Below are 17,662 nucleotides of genomic sequence, written 5' to 3' on the forward strand. Positions count from 1 at the left end.
CTGTACCCTGAGAGCTGTGGTGCTTTCCTTCCCTCCCTCCCTCCTTTCCTTCTTCCCTCCATCAGTTCTCCAAACTCCCTTCATTCCCTGTCCCTCATCCATCCAGCTGAAGGGCTCGCTCACTCTCTTCTCCTTTGCTGAAACGGTGTGTGGGGCACTGCTACCTAGGCCTCACTGTACTCTGCTTTTTCCCACAGCATTCCCTCAATATCCTGGGCCAGAAAGTATCCATGCATTACAGCGACCCCAAACCCAAGATCAATGAGGACTGGCTGTGTAATAAGGTACAGGGATGGGTGGCCAGCTGGTGCTGTGGGGGAAAACTGCCCCAGCAGGAGCAGCAGCAGCTCATTCACTCAGAGCCTGTGAGAGGAAATGTGTGGGAATAGGCTGTCCAGCCCCAGTCAGCAAGGCTCTACCCTCATCAAACATAGCCTGGCCTAGAGACCCATTAGACTTAAAAGAAATAATAGCATCAGTGACTAATCGGTGACAACTTAAGCCTCCTACAGTGTGTAAAACATAGCCTTCAGAACCAGGCTGCTTACAGACTGTCTCTGGTCTGCCTTGATAGTAGTCAAGGTGGTTATTCTATCTGTACATCACTTTTCTTAAGCTTTAAGAGGTGAGAATGAGCACTAATTAAGTTGTTGAGAGAATGAAACTGTTAATGGAGAGCAACATAGAAAAAGACTTCTGGCCTACATTCAACTCTTAAGTAGCTATTGAAAAGAAGCACAGAGTGTTCTGTGGGTAACTCAACCTTGAAGGTCCACCCTGTAAGTTGTGTGAGTATCATCATATTCCCTGAGAGGAAGCTGAGGCTCAGAAAGGCGCAACCATGCTTGAGCCTTTAGCTTATGGGGCCACTTCCTGTTCCCTAAGTGGCTTTAGGTCTGCCCTGAGGCCAGTTTTGTGATTCTACAGCCTTATGTGCCAGGGCTATCTTGTAGTCCTGAAATCTAATAGGAAGGCTGAGAGAGAAAGCTAGTGGAGGACCCTGTCATCTCCCTGAGAAGCAGTCTGGTTAGTGGGAGAATGGTACCTGTCATCTTTATATAGGGGAGATGCTCAACCTCTCTAGAAAGAGGAACAAAGTGATAAGTGGTACTTATCTTTTTTTCATATTTTCCTTGAAACCATTGTTTTCTTTGTCTTCCTCTCCTTTGTGTCCTACATGCCTTTTGGTTACCAGACCCTCTCATTTCCATCTCAGAATAGCCACCTTCCCTTCTTTGCCATTCTCATATTCATGCCAATTCCTACGCCCTCCCTTCCAGTTCCCACAGAGCGTTCCTTGTTACAATTAGTCTCATCCTTTTCTCCACCCTCACTTGTAATGTTGCAGTTGAAACCCAGCTCTGACCATACCCTCCCTTCTCTGCTAAAACTCTAATAACATCTAGTTTTAGCATGAGGCCCTCCTTTAACTGTCACCATCTTCCCTTGCCAGCCTTGGCTTTTGTGTCTTTGCATGCTCCCTTTCACTAACTGTACAAAGTCTCTTAGTCCCTCCACTAAAGATCCCTTCCCAGCAAAATCTCTGGGCTTCCCAGATGTAACCTTCCTGCTTCTGTGTAGCCCAGCCCAGTGAACTGTGTCCCTCTTGGCCCATTCTCTGCCCCTAACTCGAGTCAGCACAGTCTAAGCAGCCTGTCCTGATCACATGGTGTAGGGCTTGACACAGGCACGCTGCTTTAAATACCTGACTGGAATAGGGATAGAATGTAATGGAAGCTGGACAAGGTCTTTGGTAGCTGGACTATCCAAGGGGAAAAATCAAAACTAGCTTTATTCAACCTAGTTCTAGCAAGAAGGAATGGGAAGGATCTGACCAAAGGCATCCAGTAGGAAACAATGAAAATTTCTGTTAGATAAGCAAGTCTCAGGAAAAGGGATCATGGGATACAATCCTGAGAGCTGATAGTCTCTCAACAAGATGGGGAGAGAAGCAACTGCTGTAACAGCGAGAGTTGCTGATTGGTGAAGTAAGAGGGCTAGTGCTGGAACCAGTTGTCAGAGAAGATTCCCAGGATTGAAGTTCCAGAAGACCCCTGACCCCAAAAGCTCCATTCCTGGGGATTATTATGTTCTGTGGGTCCATATTTGGAGAATATCATGGAAAGCCCTGACCACCTGGCCTGTGCCTCACAGTGTGGTGTCCAGAACTTCAAACGCCGGGAGAAGTGCTTCAAATGTGGTGTGCCCAAATCAGGTGAGCCGTACTAACTGGGACTGGAAAGAGGTGAAGGGCCAGTGTGGAGAGGTGGGGAGTATGACCATCCATGGAGCTTCCACCTTTGTCACCAGTCTGTCTCTCACCATCCCTGACAGAGGCAGAGCAGAAGCTGCCCCTTGGCACCCGGTTGGATCAGCAGGCACTGCCACTGGGTGGGCGGGAGCTAAGCCAGGGCCTACTCCCACTACCGCAGCCCTACCAGGCCCAGGGAGTACTGACTTCCCAAGCCCTGTCCCAGGGCTCCGAGCCAAGCTCCGAGAACGCCAATGACAGTGAGTCAGTTGTTCTTTCCTCCTTCCTCTGTGCCCTAGGGCATCTGGTTTGGGACCTCTGAAGCCAGAGATGTGGTAATGAACAAAACTTGGTCCTTATGGGGGGGGGGTGTTTTTACCTGGTATGGGGGGAAAACACGTGATATAGAGAGAGCAAGGGAGGGACTGTCCGCAAACTAATTTGGGGGTGTGTATGAGAGGTTTCCTGGTGAATGAGAGACAGAGCAGGCACTTGGACTGACAAGCAGAGTTTATTTAAGAGGAAGAGGTAAGAGGAAGCAGAAGGTACTGAGCATAGAAGCAACTTGGGTCCCTAGCAGACCATGAGAGGTGCGTCCTAACACCGGGCCCTTTCCCACAGCCATTATTTTGCGCAACCTGAACCCACACAGCACCATGGACTCCATCCTGGGTGCCCTAGCACCGTATGCAGTGCTGTCATCCTCCAATGTCCGTGTTATAAAGGACAAGCAGACTCAGCTGAACCGAGGCTTCGCCTTCATCCAGCTCTCCACCATCGTGGTGAGGGCGGCACAGGGGGGGGCCGGGCAGCTATGGTCCCGGCCCCCAGGGCAGGGAGGAGGGTCCTTTACCCCACCCACAACGCGGTCCCAATCTAGAAATGGGGCAATGGAGCCGGGGGGCCTCCCCGGGCCTGACCCTTTGGTCCACCCATAGGAGGCAGCCCAGCTGCTGCAGATCCTGCAGGCCCTGCACCCTCCGCTCACCATCGATGGCAAGACCATCAACGTGGAGTTTGCCAAGGGTTCTAAGAGGTCAGAGCCCCACCTAAGCCCCCTTATAGCTTGCCTCCCACCACCACCTTGGGGCTCCCCGTTTCATTTCCAGTTTCTACTATCCTCCCCAGGGATATGGCCTCCAATGAAGGCAGTCGCATCAATGCTGCCTCTGTGGCCAGTACTGCCATTGCTGCTGCCCAGTGGGCAATCTCACAGGTACTTAGCCTCCTCTGCCCCATCACCCTGGCACCTGACTTTCATAACCCTTCTGTCCTCTTTCTGCAAAAAGCAAAATTGGCTTTTTATCTAAATGTTCTGCCCTTTTATAACAGGTATTGTAGGCCTTCAACTTTGCTCCTGCTTCTGTAGACAGTAATCCATTCCCACTCCATCCTCCATCCTTCCCAGTCACTTTTTGGGCTTTTTTTTTTCTTTTTTAAGGTGTTTTTTAACATTTTTTGTGTATAAGTGTTTTGCCTGTACCTATGTATGTGCACCGTGTGTGCCCAGTACCTGTAGAGGTCAGAAGAAGGTGTCTTGATCCCCAGGACCTAGAATTTTGAATGACTATGAACCACCATGTGGGTGCTGGGAACTGAACCTGGGTCATGTGCAACAAGTGCTCTTATCTGCTGGACCTTCCCTCTATCCCTACCTCCTGTACTTTTCTTGACAACACTCTTTGGATTGGTGCTCTATGCTGTTGGGTAGAACTTTTTTAATTGTCCTGATTTGGTATAATGTGTTGTGTATTTGTGTGTGTGTGTGTGTGTGTGAGAGAGAGAGAGAGAGAGAGAGAGAGAGAGAGAGAGAGAGAGAGAGAGACAGAGACAGAGAGAGACATTGTTTATGTACATATATATGACATGAATAAAAAGAAACAATATCAAAAAAATTGGAGGTGGAGGCAAGAGGATCAGATGTTGAAGGCCATTCTTTGACTATATACTGAGTTTGGGGCCCTGTCTCAGAACCACAAAAACAAAAAGGAAAGGGAAGTGAAAAACTTGGTAGAAGAGAATAAAGACTTGGAGGATAGCAAGATGTGATACATACCTGTAATCCTAGCACTGATACGGGGAGTGGAGGCGAAGGCAAGAGGATTGCTACACGTTCCAGGCCAGGTTGTTGTAGGGGTAAGGGCGGGAGGAGGGGGGAAATAAAGGAGATGTCTTACTTGGTTCGAGGCCTAACACATCAGTGTCAGCCTAGGGTGGGAGGGTAGCATTTGGGCATTTATCCTTTCTCTAGTCTTTTTTCCTCTTCTGTTAATCTTGTGGTCAGGACCCCTTGCTTTTTACTTACCTTGAGACTGCATGCTTTTCTGTCAAGTAGAAATGCTAGCTCCACATGGCGGACAGATGCTTCTAGCAGATCCCTTATGCCCCCTCCTGTTCTAATGATCTTCCTCAGGCTTCCCAGGGTGGAGAAAGTGCCTGGGCTGCCCCCGAGGAGCCACCAGTTGACTACAGCTACTATCAACAGGATGAGGGCTATGGCAACAGCCAGGGCACAGATTCCCTCTATGCCCATGGCTACCTTAAGAACACCAAGGGCCAAGGCATGACTGGGACCAAAGGAGACCCAGCTGGAGCAGGTGAGCCTCAACCTCTCTTGCTGAGCCTAATTGTGGGGCCTAGAAGCCTATTGTCTCATGGTCTGACATTCATGGACATTCTCCTTGGTTTTCCTTTCAGGTCCTGAGGCCTCCCTTGAGACTGGGGCAGACTCTGTCTCACTGCAGGCTTTCTCCCGAGCCCAGCCTGGTGCTGCCCCTGGGCTCTATCAGCAGTCAGCTGAGGGAAGCAGTGGCCAGGGCACAACTTCCAACAGCCAGGTGAGGATGACATTGCTACTCTCGGGAGGCTAGTGGGTTGGCAGGTGGGTTGGCAGGGTGCATCCTGAGTGGGTAGGGGCGTATTAACAAACACTAAGTCCAGTTCCCTTATGTGACCCATGAGCAGTCATATACCATCATGTCACCTGCTGTGCTCAAGTCTGAGCTCCAGAGCCCTACTCATCCCAGCTCTGCCTTACCACCAGCCACCAGTCCCACTGCCCCAGAATCCTACAGCCAGTACCGTGAGTAGCCATAGCCTGTGAGTAAGGGTGTGGACTTCTTTTCTAAGCAGGCAGGAATTCAACAACCTTGCCTTTCCTCACTACAGCTGTTCCTGATGTCTCTACTTACCAATATGATGAGACATCTGGCTACTACTATGACCCCCAGACTGGACTATACTATGACCCCAACTCTCAGGTAGGTGACAAGCGGGTAGCCTAGGGAAAACGACTGTGGTTGTGTGGCAGCTAGCCCTAGAGGTCCTTCCTCATGTCCCCTCTTCCCATTCTTTTCCTCAGTATTACTACAATGCTCAGAGCCAACAGTACCTATACTGGGATGGGGAGCGGCGAACCTACATGCCTGCCTTGGAGCAGTCTACTGATGGACATAAGGAGACGGGGGCATCATCAAAGGAGGGAAAAGAGAAGAAAGAGAAGCACAAGACGAAGACAGCCCAACAGGTGAACCAGCAGCCAGGCTGTTTGTAGTCTGTTTTCTGTCACCTCCTGCTCTCTCCTGCCTTGGGAAAGTAGAATAGTGGATGGTCACGGACAAAGGTAGTAACTGCTTCAGACAGACAGGACTCTTGAGCCAGATCTCTGTACTGTAGGAGGACCACCTACCACCATGAAGTGACTTGTGCCATCTGGGTGAGCTCTGGCAGCTTTTCTCTATCCCAGGAAGGGAACCTTCATGCTGCTGGTGGATGTCTATTGACCCCAGATAAATTCTCATAGACCCATAAAAAGTTGATTAAGAAAAGAAATAGTGCAGGATTTTCTAGTAGAGAGCAGTTAGAGGGAGCCTCAGTGTATCTGTAGAGACATGGAAGCACCACACTTAGAAGCAAGCAATATTCTTTCAGGAACCTAAGGAATTATAAAAATGCCTCATGCCCTAGGAAAAACACCGAATATTAAATGTGACACCATGCCACATGTCTTAGGTTTCTGTTGCTATGATAAACACTGACCGAAAGCAATGTGGACGTGAAAGGGTTTTTTATCATGAAGGGAAGTCAAGGAAGGAACCTGGAGGGAGAAGCTGATGTGGAAATCATTGAGGAGTGCTGCTTAACTGGCTTGTTCTCCATGGCTTGCTCAGTCTGCTTTCTTATACAACTCAAGACCACCTGCTTAGGGGATGGTGCTACCCACAGTGAGCTGGGTGCTACCATGTTGATCAGTAATTAAGAAAATGGCCCACAGATTTACCAATAGGCCAATTCGTTGAAAACAGTTTCTTAATTGAGAATCCCTCTTCCCAGATATGTCTAGTATCATGCTGACAAAAACCAACCAGCACATCACACATAAATTAAAATTATATTCAAGGCTAGAGTTGTGGTTCAGTGGAAGAGTGCTTGTCTAGTATGTAGCAAGGCCTAGTACCATACCTCCCCATACACAAGTATGTAGCTCTCTGCTTTAGAAAGCAAAAATGAAAAATAGGAATACAAATGCCAAACAGAAGTTGGGGTTATAGCTAGGCAGTGGTGGCCTTTAATCCCAGCACTTGGGAGACAGAGGCCTGTAGATCTCCAAGACCAGCCTGGTCTACAGAGTGAGTTCCAGGACAGCCAGAGCTACTCAGAGAAAAAAAAAAACTGTCTCAAAATAGAAAGAAGTAGTTGGGGTTGTAACCAGAAAGGGGCTTGAAAAGAATCCCTAGCCAATACAGAAAATAGAATCTTGTACTACCACCACCATTGCCCCACTGCCCTCCTGACTTTCTGCTTGCTCTCCCTCCCAGTTGTATCTCACTTCCTTGCCCACACTACTTCTGCTGCCTCCTTTGCCTTTGCAAACCACATGGAGTGGGTTGGAGGCAGGGGAATATTTGGAAATGGGGGCCAGTAGAGGGGAGGATTCCTTGGCGTGAGTTTATTTTAAGATGATTTGGAGGAGGTGGTTTATCATTTGTAAAGGAATGTTCTGTAAGGATGAGGCCCAAGAGCTATAGCCCAGAAACCAGGTATACACAGCCTTTTACAGTGGTTCAGACAAGAAAGGTACTAGATTTGTGGCTACGGGGCAGGAAGGGCTACTGTTGCAAGGGTCATGGGTGAGAAAATAGAACCTCAAGTTTGAGGAATCCTGGGAACTTTAACCTCCACCCCCACCTCACCCCCAGATTGCCAAGGACATGGAGCGGTGGGCCCGCAGTCTCAATAAGCAAAAAGAAAACTTCAAAAACAGCTTCCAGCCTATTAGTGCCCTACGAGATGATGAAAGGCGGGAATCTGCCACTGCAGATGCAGGCTATGCCATCCTTGAGAAGAAGGTGTGTTGTAACTGTCCATCTGTACCCAACCAACAATCTCATCACTCTTTAGGGTCTCTGTGGAGCCCTGAATTTCTCTGTTCTTTACCTCAGGGAGCACTAGCTGAAAGACAGCACACCAGCATGGACCTCCCAAAGTTGGCCAGTGATGACCGCCCAGTGAGTTGTTGGAGCAAAGACGGGCAGGGGTCTCTGATCTCAGCAGGGCTAACTGTCTGCCCCTACCCTCTACAGAGCCCACCTCGAGGACTGGTGGCAGCCTACAGCGGGGAGAGTGACAGTGAGGAGGAGCAGGAGCGAGGGGGTCCTGAGCGGGAAGAAAAGCTCACAGATTGGCAGAAGCTAGCTTGTCTGCTCTGCCGCCGCCAGTTTCCCAGCAAGGAGGCACTCATCCGGCACCAGCAGCTCTCTGGGCTCCACAAGGTAATTGATCAGAGAGTTGGCAGGGTATCCTGTGCCTAGCTCATTCCGGCCCAGTTGCTTTACTCTCTCCTGTCCCCCTTTACAGCAAAACCTTGAGATTCACCGGAGAGCCCACTTGTCAGAAAACGAATTGGAAGCACTAGAAAAGAATGACATGGAGGTGAGGTGTGACCCACTCCTTGGCTCCATTCCATCTGTCCCTTCCAAGTCCCTGTCACTCCAGGCAGTGGGACTTAAAAAGTTCCTTAGCCAGGTACAGCCTGACAGCCATGTGTTGTCCTATTGTGATGAGACTTCTTCCCAGTTCCCGTCCCATCATGTCCTGACCTTCAAGACCTATGACCAGGCCATACAGAGAAGCCTGTAATCCTCCTCACTCTCAGCCCCATCCATGCCTATGTTTGCTGAAAATAACAGCCAATTCCAACATCCTCACATGTGTTAATTTGTAGCAAATGAAGTACCGAGACCGTGCAGCTGAACGCAGGGAGAAGTATGGTATCCCCGAGCCACCAGAACCCAAAAGGAGGAAATATGGTGGCATATCTACAGCCTCTGTGTGAGTGTAGGGTCAGGTACCAGGTGAGGGGGTCAGGTGCTGGCACACCACTCACACTGTACAATGTCACCTGCAGTGACTTTGAACAGCCCACTCGGGATGGATTAGGCAGTGACAACATTGGCAGTCGTATGCTCCAAGCCATGGGCTGGAAAGAAGGCAGTGGTCTAGGTCGCAAGAAACAGGGCATTGTGACACCCATTGAGGTGAGTGCATGAGACATTCTAGTTCTCAACATTCCAAGTGTACCTCTACCAGCCTGACAAAACCTGCCTCTCTTACACAGGCCCAAACACGGGTTCGAGGTTCTGGCCTGGGTGCCCGGGGCAGTTCCTATGGGGTCACCTCAACAGAATCCTACAAGGAGACACTGCACAAGACAATGGTGACCCGCTTCAATGAGGCCCAGTGAACAAGTTTGAAAGCAGTTTCTACAGACATGGGGTGTGTCCATCCAGGGACAGAAAAAATGAGATGTGAAGTGGTTAAGGGAGGTTCTTCTACCTACCATCCTGCTCCCCAACCAGAGAAGCTCTCACCAAATTAGACTTGGAGTGGGTGACTTGCTGGGAAATTGGGTTCAAATCCTGTTCCTTTTGTAATAAAATCTAAAAAGCCTGCATCTTTCATCTCTACTTTCTCATGCCCTAGCATGTTTTGTGATTACACAGGCACAATATGCATAAATAGCTACTAGGCTAAGCTGGAGGGCATTGATGACTATAAATACATGGGTTTTTAGCCAGCATCCCAACCAGTAAAATTCTGGTTAGAGACTGAAGTTTGTGGTTCAGAACCTAGATTGGGAATCCCCCGTCCCCTGTCCTCATTTAACCCTCATCTGCTAATCTTAGCCTATGTATGTCCCTAGGCTAAACTGATTTGCCACTCCTGGGTAGGGGACAGTGTTCTCAGGCATCTATATGTAGAACACAACAGGTGCTTAAAACCCTGTCAACATGATGATGACCCCAAAGGGATACAGGAAGCTTGGCCTGTAAGTCTCCAGCCCAAGGATGTCATGATGAGCATCAGTCAAGTTCACCCTTCATCTATATGTGTAAATACAGTACCTCGCTCTCTATGGTCTACAGCCATGACTCCCAGATTATGCTTATGGTATTGGCAAAGGTTCATAATGGAGTGGAGCGTAAAACTGGGATTGCCTTTTAAACCCCAGTCAGCTGAGCTGCAAAACAAGACTAGGAATGCAGGCCTAACTTGACACGGGTGTTTCCTTCCTACTATAGAGCACCAATTCCAGAATCCCCAGGGAACCCACACACCTTGGCGACTGTAGAGTAAAATAGTATGGTAAACTGGCTTCATATGAAGTTAAACATGCATGTGCCCTGTCACCTAGCAATTCCACGCCCAGGTATCTAGCCAACATAAATGAAAAGGCTTGTATGTATATTCGTTCCAGCTGTATTTGTAATAGCCCCAAACTGAGAATGGTCCAAAAGTCTAACAAAACAAGTAAGTTTGATGTATTTGCAGAATGAAATATAGCAAAAAGGAAGAAAATCCTAATAAAAGTATCAACAAATGAACCTCACAAACACAAGTAGGTGAAAAGTCACACAACGGTACATACTAAATGATTCCATTAATATGGAACTTGGAAATCAAAGCAATTTGGTGATGGTAGTAGGTAGAACAGGATTGAGGCAGGGATGGCATTCATCATATATAGATTATACAAGAAGTTAGGAAAAAACACCAAAAGGAAGAAGGTGGAAGTACAATGTCACTTACCTGCAGGAAATTGGTTCAGGGATAACTATTGCTCCTTACCATATCTCTGCCACCACCTGAGCCAAAACACCAAGATTTCCACCTGAAGTTTGATTATGTTTTGGGACAGGTCTCAAGACCAGGCTGGCTTCAAATTGGATATGTAAACAAGACTAGGTTTGAACTGATCCTCCTACCTCCCAAAGTGCTGAGATTATGAACATGTGGCACCATGCCCAGCTCAAGTTCCTTACACAAAAATGGTAGAATATTTGTATAGAACCTGTATACACTTAAATCATCTATGGACAATGTGTAGTATCTGGTACACTACACGTACACATATATTATATATAGTGTGTATATATATATTATATGCAATATTATGAAAAGTGTAGAAAAAAATAATTTCTCCCCCAACTTTTTATTTACTGGTGCTAGGGACAACCCAGGGCTCTCCTTGATATTCTCAGCTGTCCCCTGAATATTTTCTGTCATGGTTGAATCTGCCTGAACTCATGAATATGGGTCACTAAATGCAGTGAGCCTCCAACCAAGCCTTAGTTCTCTTCCAGGGCAGCCAGTGCTCTTAACTACAGAGCTATCTCTTCAGCCCCCATAAATATACTGAGGAAAAATAGTAACTTTACAGTAAAGAAACCTGACAGGTACCATCTATATTAGAATTAGGTGTATTAAAATTCTGTTTCCCAAGCTGGAGAAATGGCTCAGCAGTTAAGAGCACAGACTGCTCTTCCAGAGGGTCTGAGTTCAATTCCCCACAACTACGTAGTGGCTCTCCGCCATCTATAATGAGATCTGGTGCCCTCTTCTGGCCTGCAAGTATACATGCAGACAGAACACCATATACAATAAAAAATCTTTTTTTAAAAAGTTCTGATTCCAAAAAGACGGGATGAGAAAGGCACAGTATCACCTGGTTGAGTCACTACCGAAGACAGAGCCTCAGCCTGTGTCAGGTGACATTAGATGAACCCAAATGGGTGAGCTACAAAAAGGCCTGTAATCTTCAAAAGCATCAAGATCAGGAACACCAAAGGAAGACTGAAAGAGACATGCCATTTGAGCATTCTAGCACCACCACCACAGTGAGGTCTGCCCTGGCTACCCCATGGAAAATTTTCAACCCTCCCTTACCATGTTCCCTGTATGCCCTTGTGCTACTTTCCACAATACATCCTGTCATAGAAAATTTTATTTTTCCATATTCTATTACTTGTTGCCTGAATTGGAACAAAAACCATGACAGAAGGGACTTTTGTCTGTCTTGCTTCTTACTGTGTCACCATTGCCTAGAACAGGGTTTGACACATATCAGACCTTGGAGGCAGAAATAAATGCACACACCACAACTTTCTGAACCCCTCTCATTCCCAGGAATCTGTTGTTTTGTGTATATGTTTGCTATTGAACCCAGGACCTCACATATAGTATGCAAGTGTTCTTACCACTGAGATACACTGTCACCCTTAGGACTCCATTTTGAACAAAGTTTTAGTCAGACTTGGTATAGGCTACTTGGGCAAAGGATAGAAAGTTGGGATGAAGCGAAGGATTAGTTGAACCCAAAAGTCTGAGGCTAACCTGAGCAACATAGGAAGACAATGACTACATTAGAAAGAAGGAGGGGAGGGAAAGAGGAAAAAGACAGGGAGGAAAATCTGGGTTAATATACAAAAGATTCTTAGGGTTCCAAAAAAAAAAAAATTCTTGGTGAGGCTATGAAGGAACACACACATTTCTAGAGGAGATAGAAATGATACAATAATCTTACTTCCTACCCTTTTGCTTTCCCAGTTCCACAGTTTTTCTTAAGTTGTCCCTTCTAACTGTAATACCCTTCTGTCCTTCCTCTTAAAGTCCAAATCATACTTCAATTACTGTATATGCAGTATGGCTGTATATGCAACATACATTATATCCTTAATGTATCCCACTGGTAAAAGTGAAGACAATTAGAAACTCAGTCACATTCATAGTTTCAGTTGCCACATGTTCTGGTCTTCAAATTCACATCTCCAGTGTAGACTTGACCCTGAATTTCATACTTAGTCTTCAAATCTTCTCGTTTTTCTTCTTCTTCTTCTTCTTTTAGATAGTTTCTTTTTGTTTTTTCGAGTCAGGGTTTCTCTGTAACAGTCCTGGCTATCCTGGAACTCACTTTGTAAAATACCAGGCCGGCCTCATACTCACAGAGATCCACCTGCCTCTAACTCCTGAGTGCTGGGGTTAAAGGTGTGTAACCATCACCTCCTAGCTTTTCTGTATTTTTGAAACTAGATTTTATGTAACTCAGGATAGCCTAGAACTCTCTATATCACCAAGAACGGCCTTGAAGTCCTGATTCTCCTGTCTCCACCTCCTAAGAAATTGTGTGCATTCACCTGGTTGGTTTTGAGTCTCACAGTAGCTCGGACTGGAAATCAGTGGTACAGCTGACCTCAGACTCCCCAGCAATCCTCCCATCGTAGCCTCCAGAGTCTTGGTAACACAGGTGCGAACCACCGTGCCTGGTCTCAACTCTTCTAGAGCAACATCTTGAGTGTCTTAACAGGCATCTTAAATGTAATACAGGCAAAACCAAACTTTTCATCTTGCCCCATCCATGCCCAGTCCTAGTAGAGTATTTCCTATGCCTGTGGATGACAAGTCCATCCTTCCAGTTACACAGGCCACAAAATGTGTCAGCAATGGCTTTATTTTTCATACCTCAAATCTGTTTGATCTCTCAGCAAATCTAACATGTAGAAGTTTGAAATCAGTCCAGAATGGGACCCTTCTCTGCTTCTACATTACTGACTTTGGCTGCTCTAGCATTACATCTTGAATTCTTTTTTGTTGTTATTTTGTTTTTGTTTTTCGAGACAGGGTTTTTCTGTGGCTTTGGGGCCTATCCTGGAACTAGCTCTTGTAGTCCAGGCTGGTCTCGAACTCACAGAGATACGCCTGCCTCTGCCTCCCAAGTGCTGGGATTAAAGGCATGCACCACCACCACCCAGTTTACTTGAATTCTTGAGTTAACTTCCAGTGGTTTTTCTTCCCTACTTCCCACTATAAATGTTCTTTCCACACACTCAGACTGTTTCTGTAATTGGGCTGGGGTGTGACTCAGTTGGTAGGTGCTTGCCTAGCATGTGTAAGGCCTTCAGTTCTCTCCCCAACACTGCAATAAAATAAAATGTGTTTATTATGTGATTCCTGTGTTTAAAATCCTGTTACAACTGGGTATTGTGGCTCATGCCTATAATCCCAACATTTGGGGGGGGGCATGTAGGAGGATTATTGAAAATTCTAGGTCGGCCCCAGTATCTAAATGTGTTCCCAGGCCTGCCTGACCTACAGTAAGATGCTGTTCCAAAAAATAAAATCCTAGCCAGGTGTGGTGACACATGCCTTTATAATCCCAGCACTAGGGAGAGAGAGGCAGGTGGGTCTCCATGAGTTCTAGGCCAGCCTGGTTTACAAATCAAATTCCAGGACAGCCAAGGCAGTTACACACAGAAACCCTATCTTGAAAAACAAACAAATAAAATATTTAAAATAAGTCAGGTGGTGGTGGTGCATGCCTTTAGTCCCAGCACTTGGTGGACAGAGGCAGGCGGATCTCTGTGAGAGTGAGTTCTAGGACCCCCAAGGCTACTTTGAGAAACCCTATTGAAAAACCAAAAAGAGAAAAATTGTTACAGCTCATAGATTGTATGTGGTGGAACATGTATATTTGCAAGTGTACAGACCTGTGTGTGCATGTATGGAGGCTGATACCTATCACTCTCCACCTTTTTTTAAAACTTTGTTGATTTATTATTATTAGTGTGTGTGTCACATGTGAAGTCAGTGGTCAACTTTGTAGAACTGGTTCTCTCCTTTAACATTATATGGATTCCAAGGTTCAAACTCAAGTTTGTCAGATTTGCACAGCAAGTGCCTTTACCTGCTGAGCCATCTCACATGCCCCGCCTTATTATTTCAGTTTTTAAAGAATTTCATACATGAGAACTTATATTATTCCACCACTCTCCCCCTCCAACTCCTCGCTCTCTCTCCATGTATGTATATATATGTATACATATGTGTGTGTGTGTGTGTGTGTGTGTGTGTATATATATATATATATATATATATATATATATATATATATATATATATATATATATATCTCCTAAACGGTCATTTAGTATTACTCATAAGGCTGACCACTTGGGATTGGATAACCTGTCAAAAGGCATGTCTCAGATGAAAACTGATTCTTCTTCTCTTGGTGGTCAATGATTGTTTGTAGCTCTTCATCTGGGGGTGAGGACTTGTGAAATTCCCTGCCCCTATTCACATCACCATTTCAGCTGGTATTATCATTATGCAGGTCTTGTTTAGGCAACCATTTGGGATTTCATGGATGCAGCTTCCCCATCATGTCTAGAAGATACTATCTAGCAGCAGGTATCCTGGTCTTCTGGCATTATAATCTTTCCACCCCCGTTCCTGATTTTCCCTTAGATGTGGGGATTGTGTTATAAATGTACCAATTGGGGCTTGACATCCAATGATCACTTATTCTCTGAATTTTGATCAGTTGTGGATCTCTGTAATGTCTTAATAGTCTCTGTCTGGGGCTGGAGAGATGGCTGAGTACTTGTATTATTTTTAATAAAATGCTGATTGCCCAGTAGCCGGGCAGGAAGTATAGGTGGGATGACCAAGCAGGAAATAGAGGCCGGGCAATGAGAATGCTGGGAAGAGGGAAGTGCAGTCTGCAGTCATGATCCAGCCACAGAGCAAGCAAGATGTGACTGCTTCGCCAAAAAAGGTACCAAGCAACGTGGCTAACATAAACAAGAATAATGGCCTAATATAACTTATAAGAGTTAATAAGAAGCCTGAGCTAATGGGCCAATCTGTTTATAACTAATGTAGACCTCTGTGTGATTTCTTTGGGACTTAATGACTGTGGGAACCAGGCAGGACAGAAACTTCAGTCAACAAAATGAAGACTCACTGACAACAGCTCAGAGGTTAAGAGCACTGACTGTTCTTCCAGAGGTCCTGAGTTCAATTCCCAGCAACCACATGGTGGCTCACAACCATCTCTTATGAGATCTTGCACCATCTTCTGACCTGCAGGGACACATGCATACAGAACACTGTATACATAATAAACAAATAAATCTTTAAAAAGTCTCTGTTTTTTTGCAAAAAATAAAGCTTTAGTAAGGGGGATAACTACACTTATCTGAATATAAGGATAAATATGTAGAATACAGTTAGAAACTATTGGGACTCTCCAGCAAATAGCAGTAGTAGGTTCCCTTCTACAGTCTGTGACATTTCTGGCCACAGGTAACTGGCTAGGTTTACAGTACCAGGCATGTAGTCTCTTCCATGTAGTGGGCCTTAAGCCCAATTAATCAGACAGCCATTAGTTTAGTTACTCCCAAGATAAAAGTGCCACTATTGTAGCACTTCTTGCTAGGTTGGTCATTATGGTTCCTAGGTTTTTTAGCTGGTATGACTATTCATTATTTTTCTTCTTTATTAGCTTGCACAGCACCTTCAGACACTGTGGGAGCTAGTCCTCAGGGAGAAAATGTCTAGGTCAGTGTTTCTCAACTTATGGGAGGGGTTGCAACTCCTCTGGGGGTCGAATGACCCTTTCACAGGGGTCTGATATCAGATAATTTGCCTATTTACATTACTATTAATAACAGTAGCAAAATTACAGTTATGAGGTAACAATGAAAATAATTTGATGGTTGGGGGTCACCACAACATGAGGAACTGTATTAAAGGGTCGCAGCATTAGGAAGGTTGAGAACCACTGCTCTAGGTCAATTTCAGCTCAGTTCCTCCAAGTCCTGTGTCCAAAGTGTGTGGTATCTTTAGCAATAATGTCTTACTTGCAAGTTCCCGAAGGGCATTGGCAATAGCCTACATTTTGGGGATTCTCTTGGACTTCCCCCAATGAAAACCTGGAAGGGAAGTCTCTCTTGCCTGGCACTTGGGGGGCTTTGTTAGTCTGTGGCTCTTAAGGAAGGGAGGGCATCATCACTCCCTGTTGCCTACCTCCATTACAATATGTAAAAGTATGTATGTATATGTACATATCACACACATATATGTATAAAGTAAGCTTATAAAAATAGTATGTTTCCATATGGCTTTTTCAAACACCCTTAGTATTATTTATATCTCCTTTCCTTCCCACACACACTTTACCTTTTAGAGGAATTACCTCTTACTAAACCTGCAACTCACCTATTAGCCAGTGAGCTTCAGGTATCCTGTTTCTACCTCCCAATACTGTAATTACAGGCCTAAGCCACCATGCCCAGTTTTTAATATGTATGCTCAGGTCCTGATCAGACTCAGATCCTCAAGATTGTGCACTTAGCACTTTACTCACTGAGCTATCTCCTCAGCCCCTTCTCATGAATCTTAAATGCTAAACTAGTTTATAAGACCATTGCTGATCTGTCCCCAAGCCTCATCTTCCTCCTCTCCAACTCTACAAACCATTGTGTTCTTTCTCACAGGTGCCAACCAAGTCTTTTTGCTCCTAGTGTTCCGACTACACAACACCTTTCCTCTATTCCCATGCAAGAGATAATAAGGGATATACCTTTGGGAAGAATGTTCTTTTTTTTTTTTTTTTTTTTTTTGGTTTTTCGAGACAGGGTTTCTCTGCAGCTTTTTTAGAGCCTGTCCTGGAACTAGCTCTTGTAGACCAGGCTGGCCTTGAACTCACAGAGATCCACCTGCCTCTGCCTCCCGAGTGCTGGGATTAAAGGCGTGTGCCACCACCGCCCGGCGGGAAGAATGTTCTCGACAACTACAAGGATAGATAGAGTCTCTGTTGTGTTCCCAGAACTCTGCACTGCTCAGTAAATCAGATGAGCAAATGTGAAGGTCATTGGCAACATTTGAAAGACAGAATCTGAGGTGATAGAAGCATTTTACATTAAATATCTTTGCTTACACATCACCTGTGTAAAACTGCAACCTATCCCAACAAATTCACCTTACTGTGGTCTATTTTTCTCCATTGCACTTAGCAATTATCATATACAGTGGTGTAGGTACAGAAAGCATCCCTATTCTCCAGCATATTGTTTTTAGTGTTTGTTTAATTTATTGTATTTTTATTATTATTCTGAAGTGCCAAGAATCAAATCCAGGGTTTGCACATTTTACACAAGCATTTTACCAAGTGCATCCCATATAGTCTAGTATTTTTGCGGTAGTTTTACTCTGTTTTGATGCACAAATACCACTCTTATACTTTGCCACATTTATTATATATACAGTTTATAGCCTAGGAGTCCTAGGTTA

At 45.5% G+C, this 17,662-nt stretch overlaps 1 protein-coding gene across 4 annotated transcripts in view; it reads left to right on the plus strand.

The window, feature by feature from the left end:
* Positions 1–9,203, plus strand: part of Rbm10 (RNA binding motif protein 10) — a 31,771-nt gene extending 22,568 nt beyond the window's left edge. For 3 of the 4 annotated variants that reach the window (XM_038316145.2, XM_038316141.2, XM_038316144.2), the window contains 18 exons: positions 198–284; positions 2,155–2,215; positions 2,335–2,511; positions 2,873–3,033; positions 3,190–3,287; positions 3,380–3,467; positions 4,665–4,848; positions 4,949–5,088; positions 5,216–5,333; positions 5,420–5,511; positions 5,613–5,777; positions 7,450–7,599; positions 7,693–7,758; positions 7,834–8,022; positions 8,108–8,182; positions 8,475–8,581; positions 8,658–8,787; positions 8,868–9,203. In XM_038316145.2, coding sequence (XP_038172073.1) covers positions 198–284; positions 2,155–2,215; positions 2,335–2,511; positions 2,873–3,033; positions 3,190–3,287; positions 3,380–3,467; positions 4,665–4,848; positions 4,949–5,088; positions 5,216–5,333; positions 5,420–5,511; positions 5,613–5,777; positions 7,450–7,599; positions 7,693–7,758; positions 7,834–8,022; positions 8,108–8,182; positions 8,475–8,581; positions 8,658–8,787; positions 8,868–8,993 — 2,214 coding nt within the window. In that variant the 3' untranslated portion in view covers positions 8,994–9,203. The remainder of the gene's footprint in view (positions 1–197; positions 285–2,154; positions 2,216–2,334; positions 2,512–2,872; positions 3,034–3,189; positions 3,288–3,379; positions 3,468–4,664; positions 4,849–4,948; positions 5,089–5,215; positions 5,334–5,419; positions 5,512–5,612; positions 5,778–7,449; positions 7,600–7,692; positions 7,759–7,833; positions 8,023–8,107; positions 8,183–8,474; positions 8,582–8,657; positions 8,788–8,867) is intronic. The other variant, XM_038316143.2, reaches the window with a different exon arrangement.
* Positions 9,204–17,662: the final 8,459 nt, after the last annotated feature.

Source organism: Arvicola amphibius, chromosome X (genome assembly GCF_903992535.2).
Source record: "Arvicola amphibius chromosome X, mArvAmp1.2, whole genome shotgun sequence".
Lineage (NCBI taxonomy): Eukaryota > Metazoa > Chordata > Mammalia > Rodentia > Cricetidae > Arvicola > Arvicola amphibius.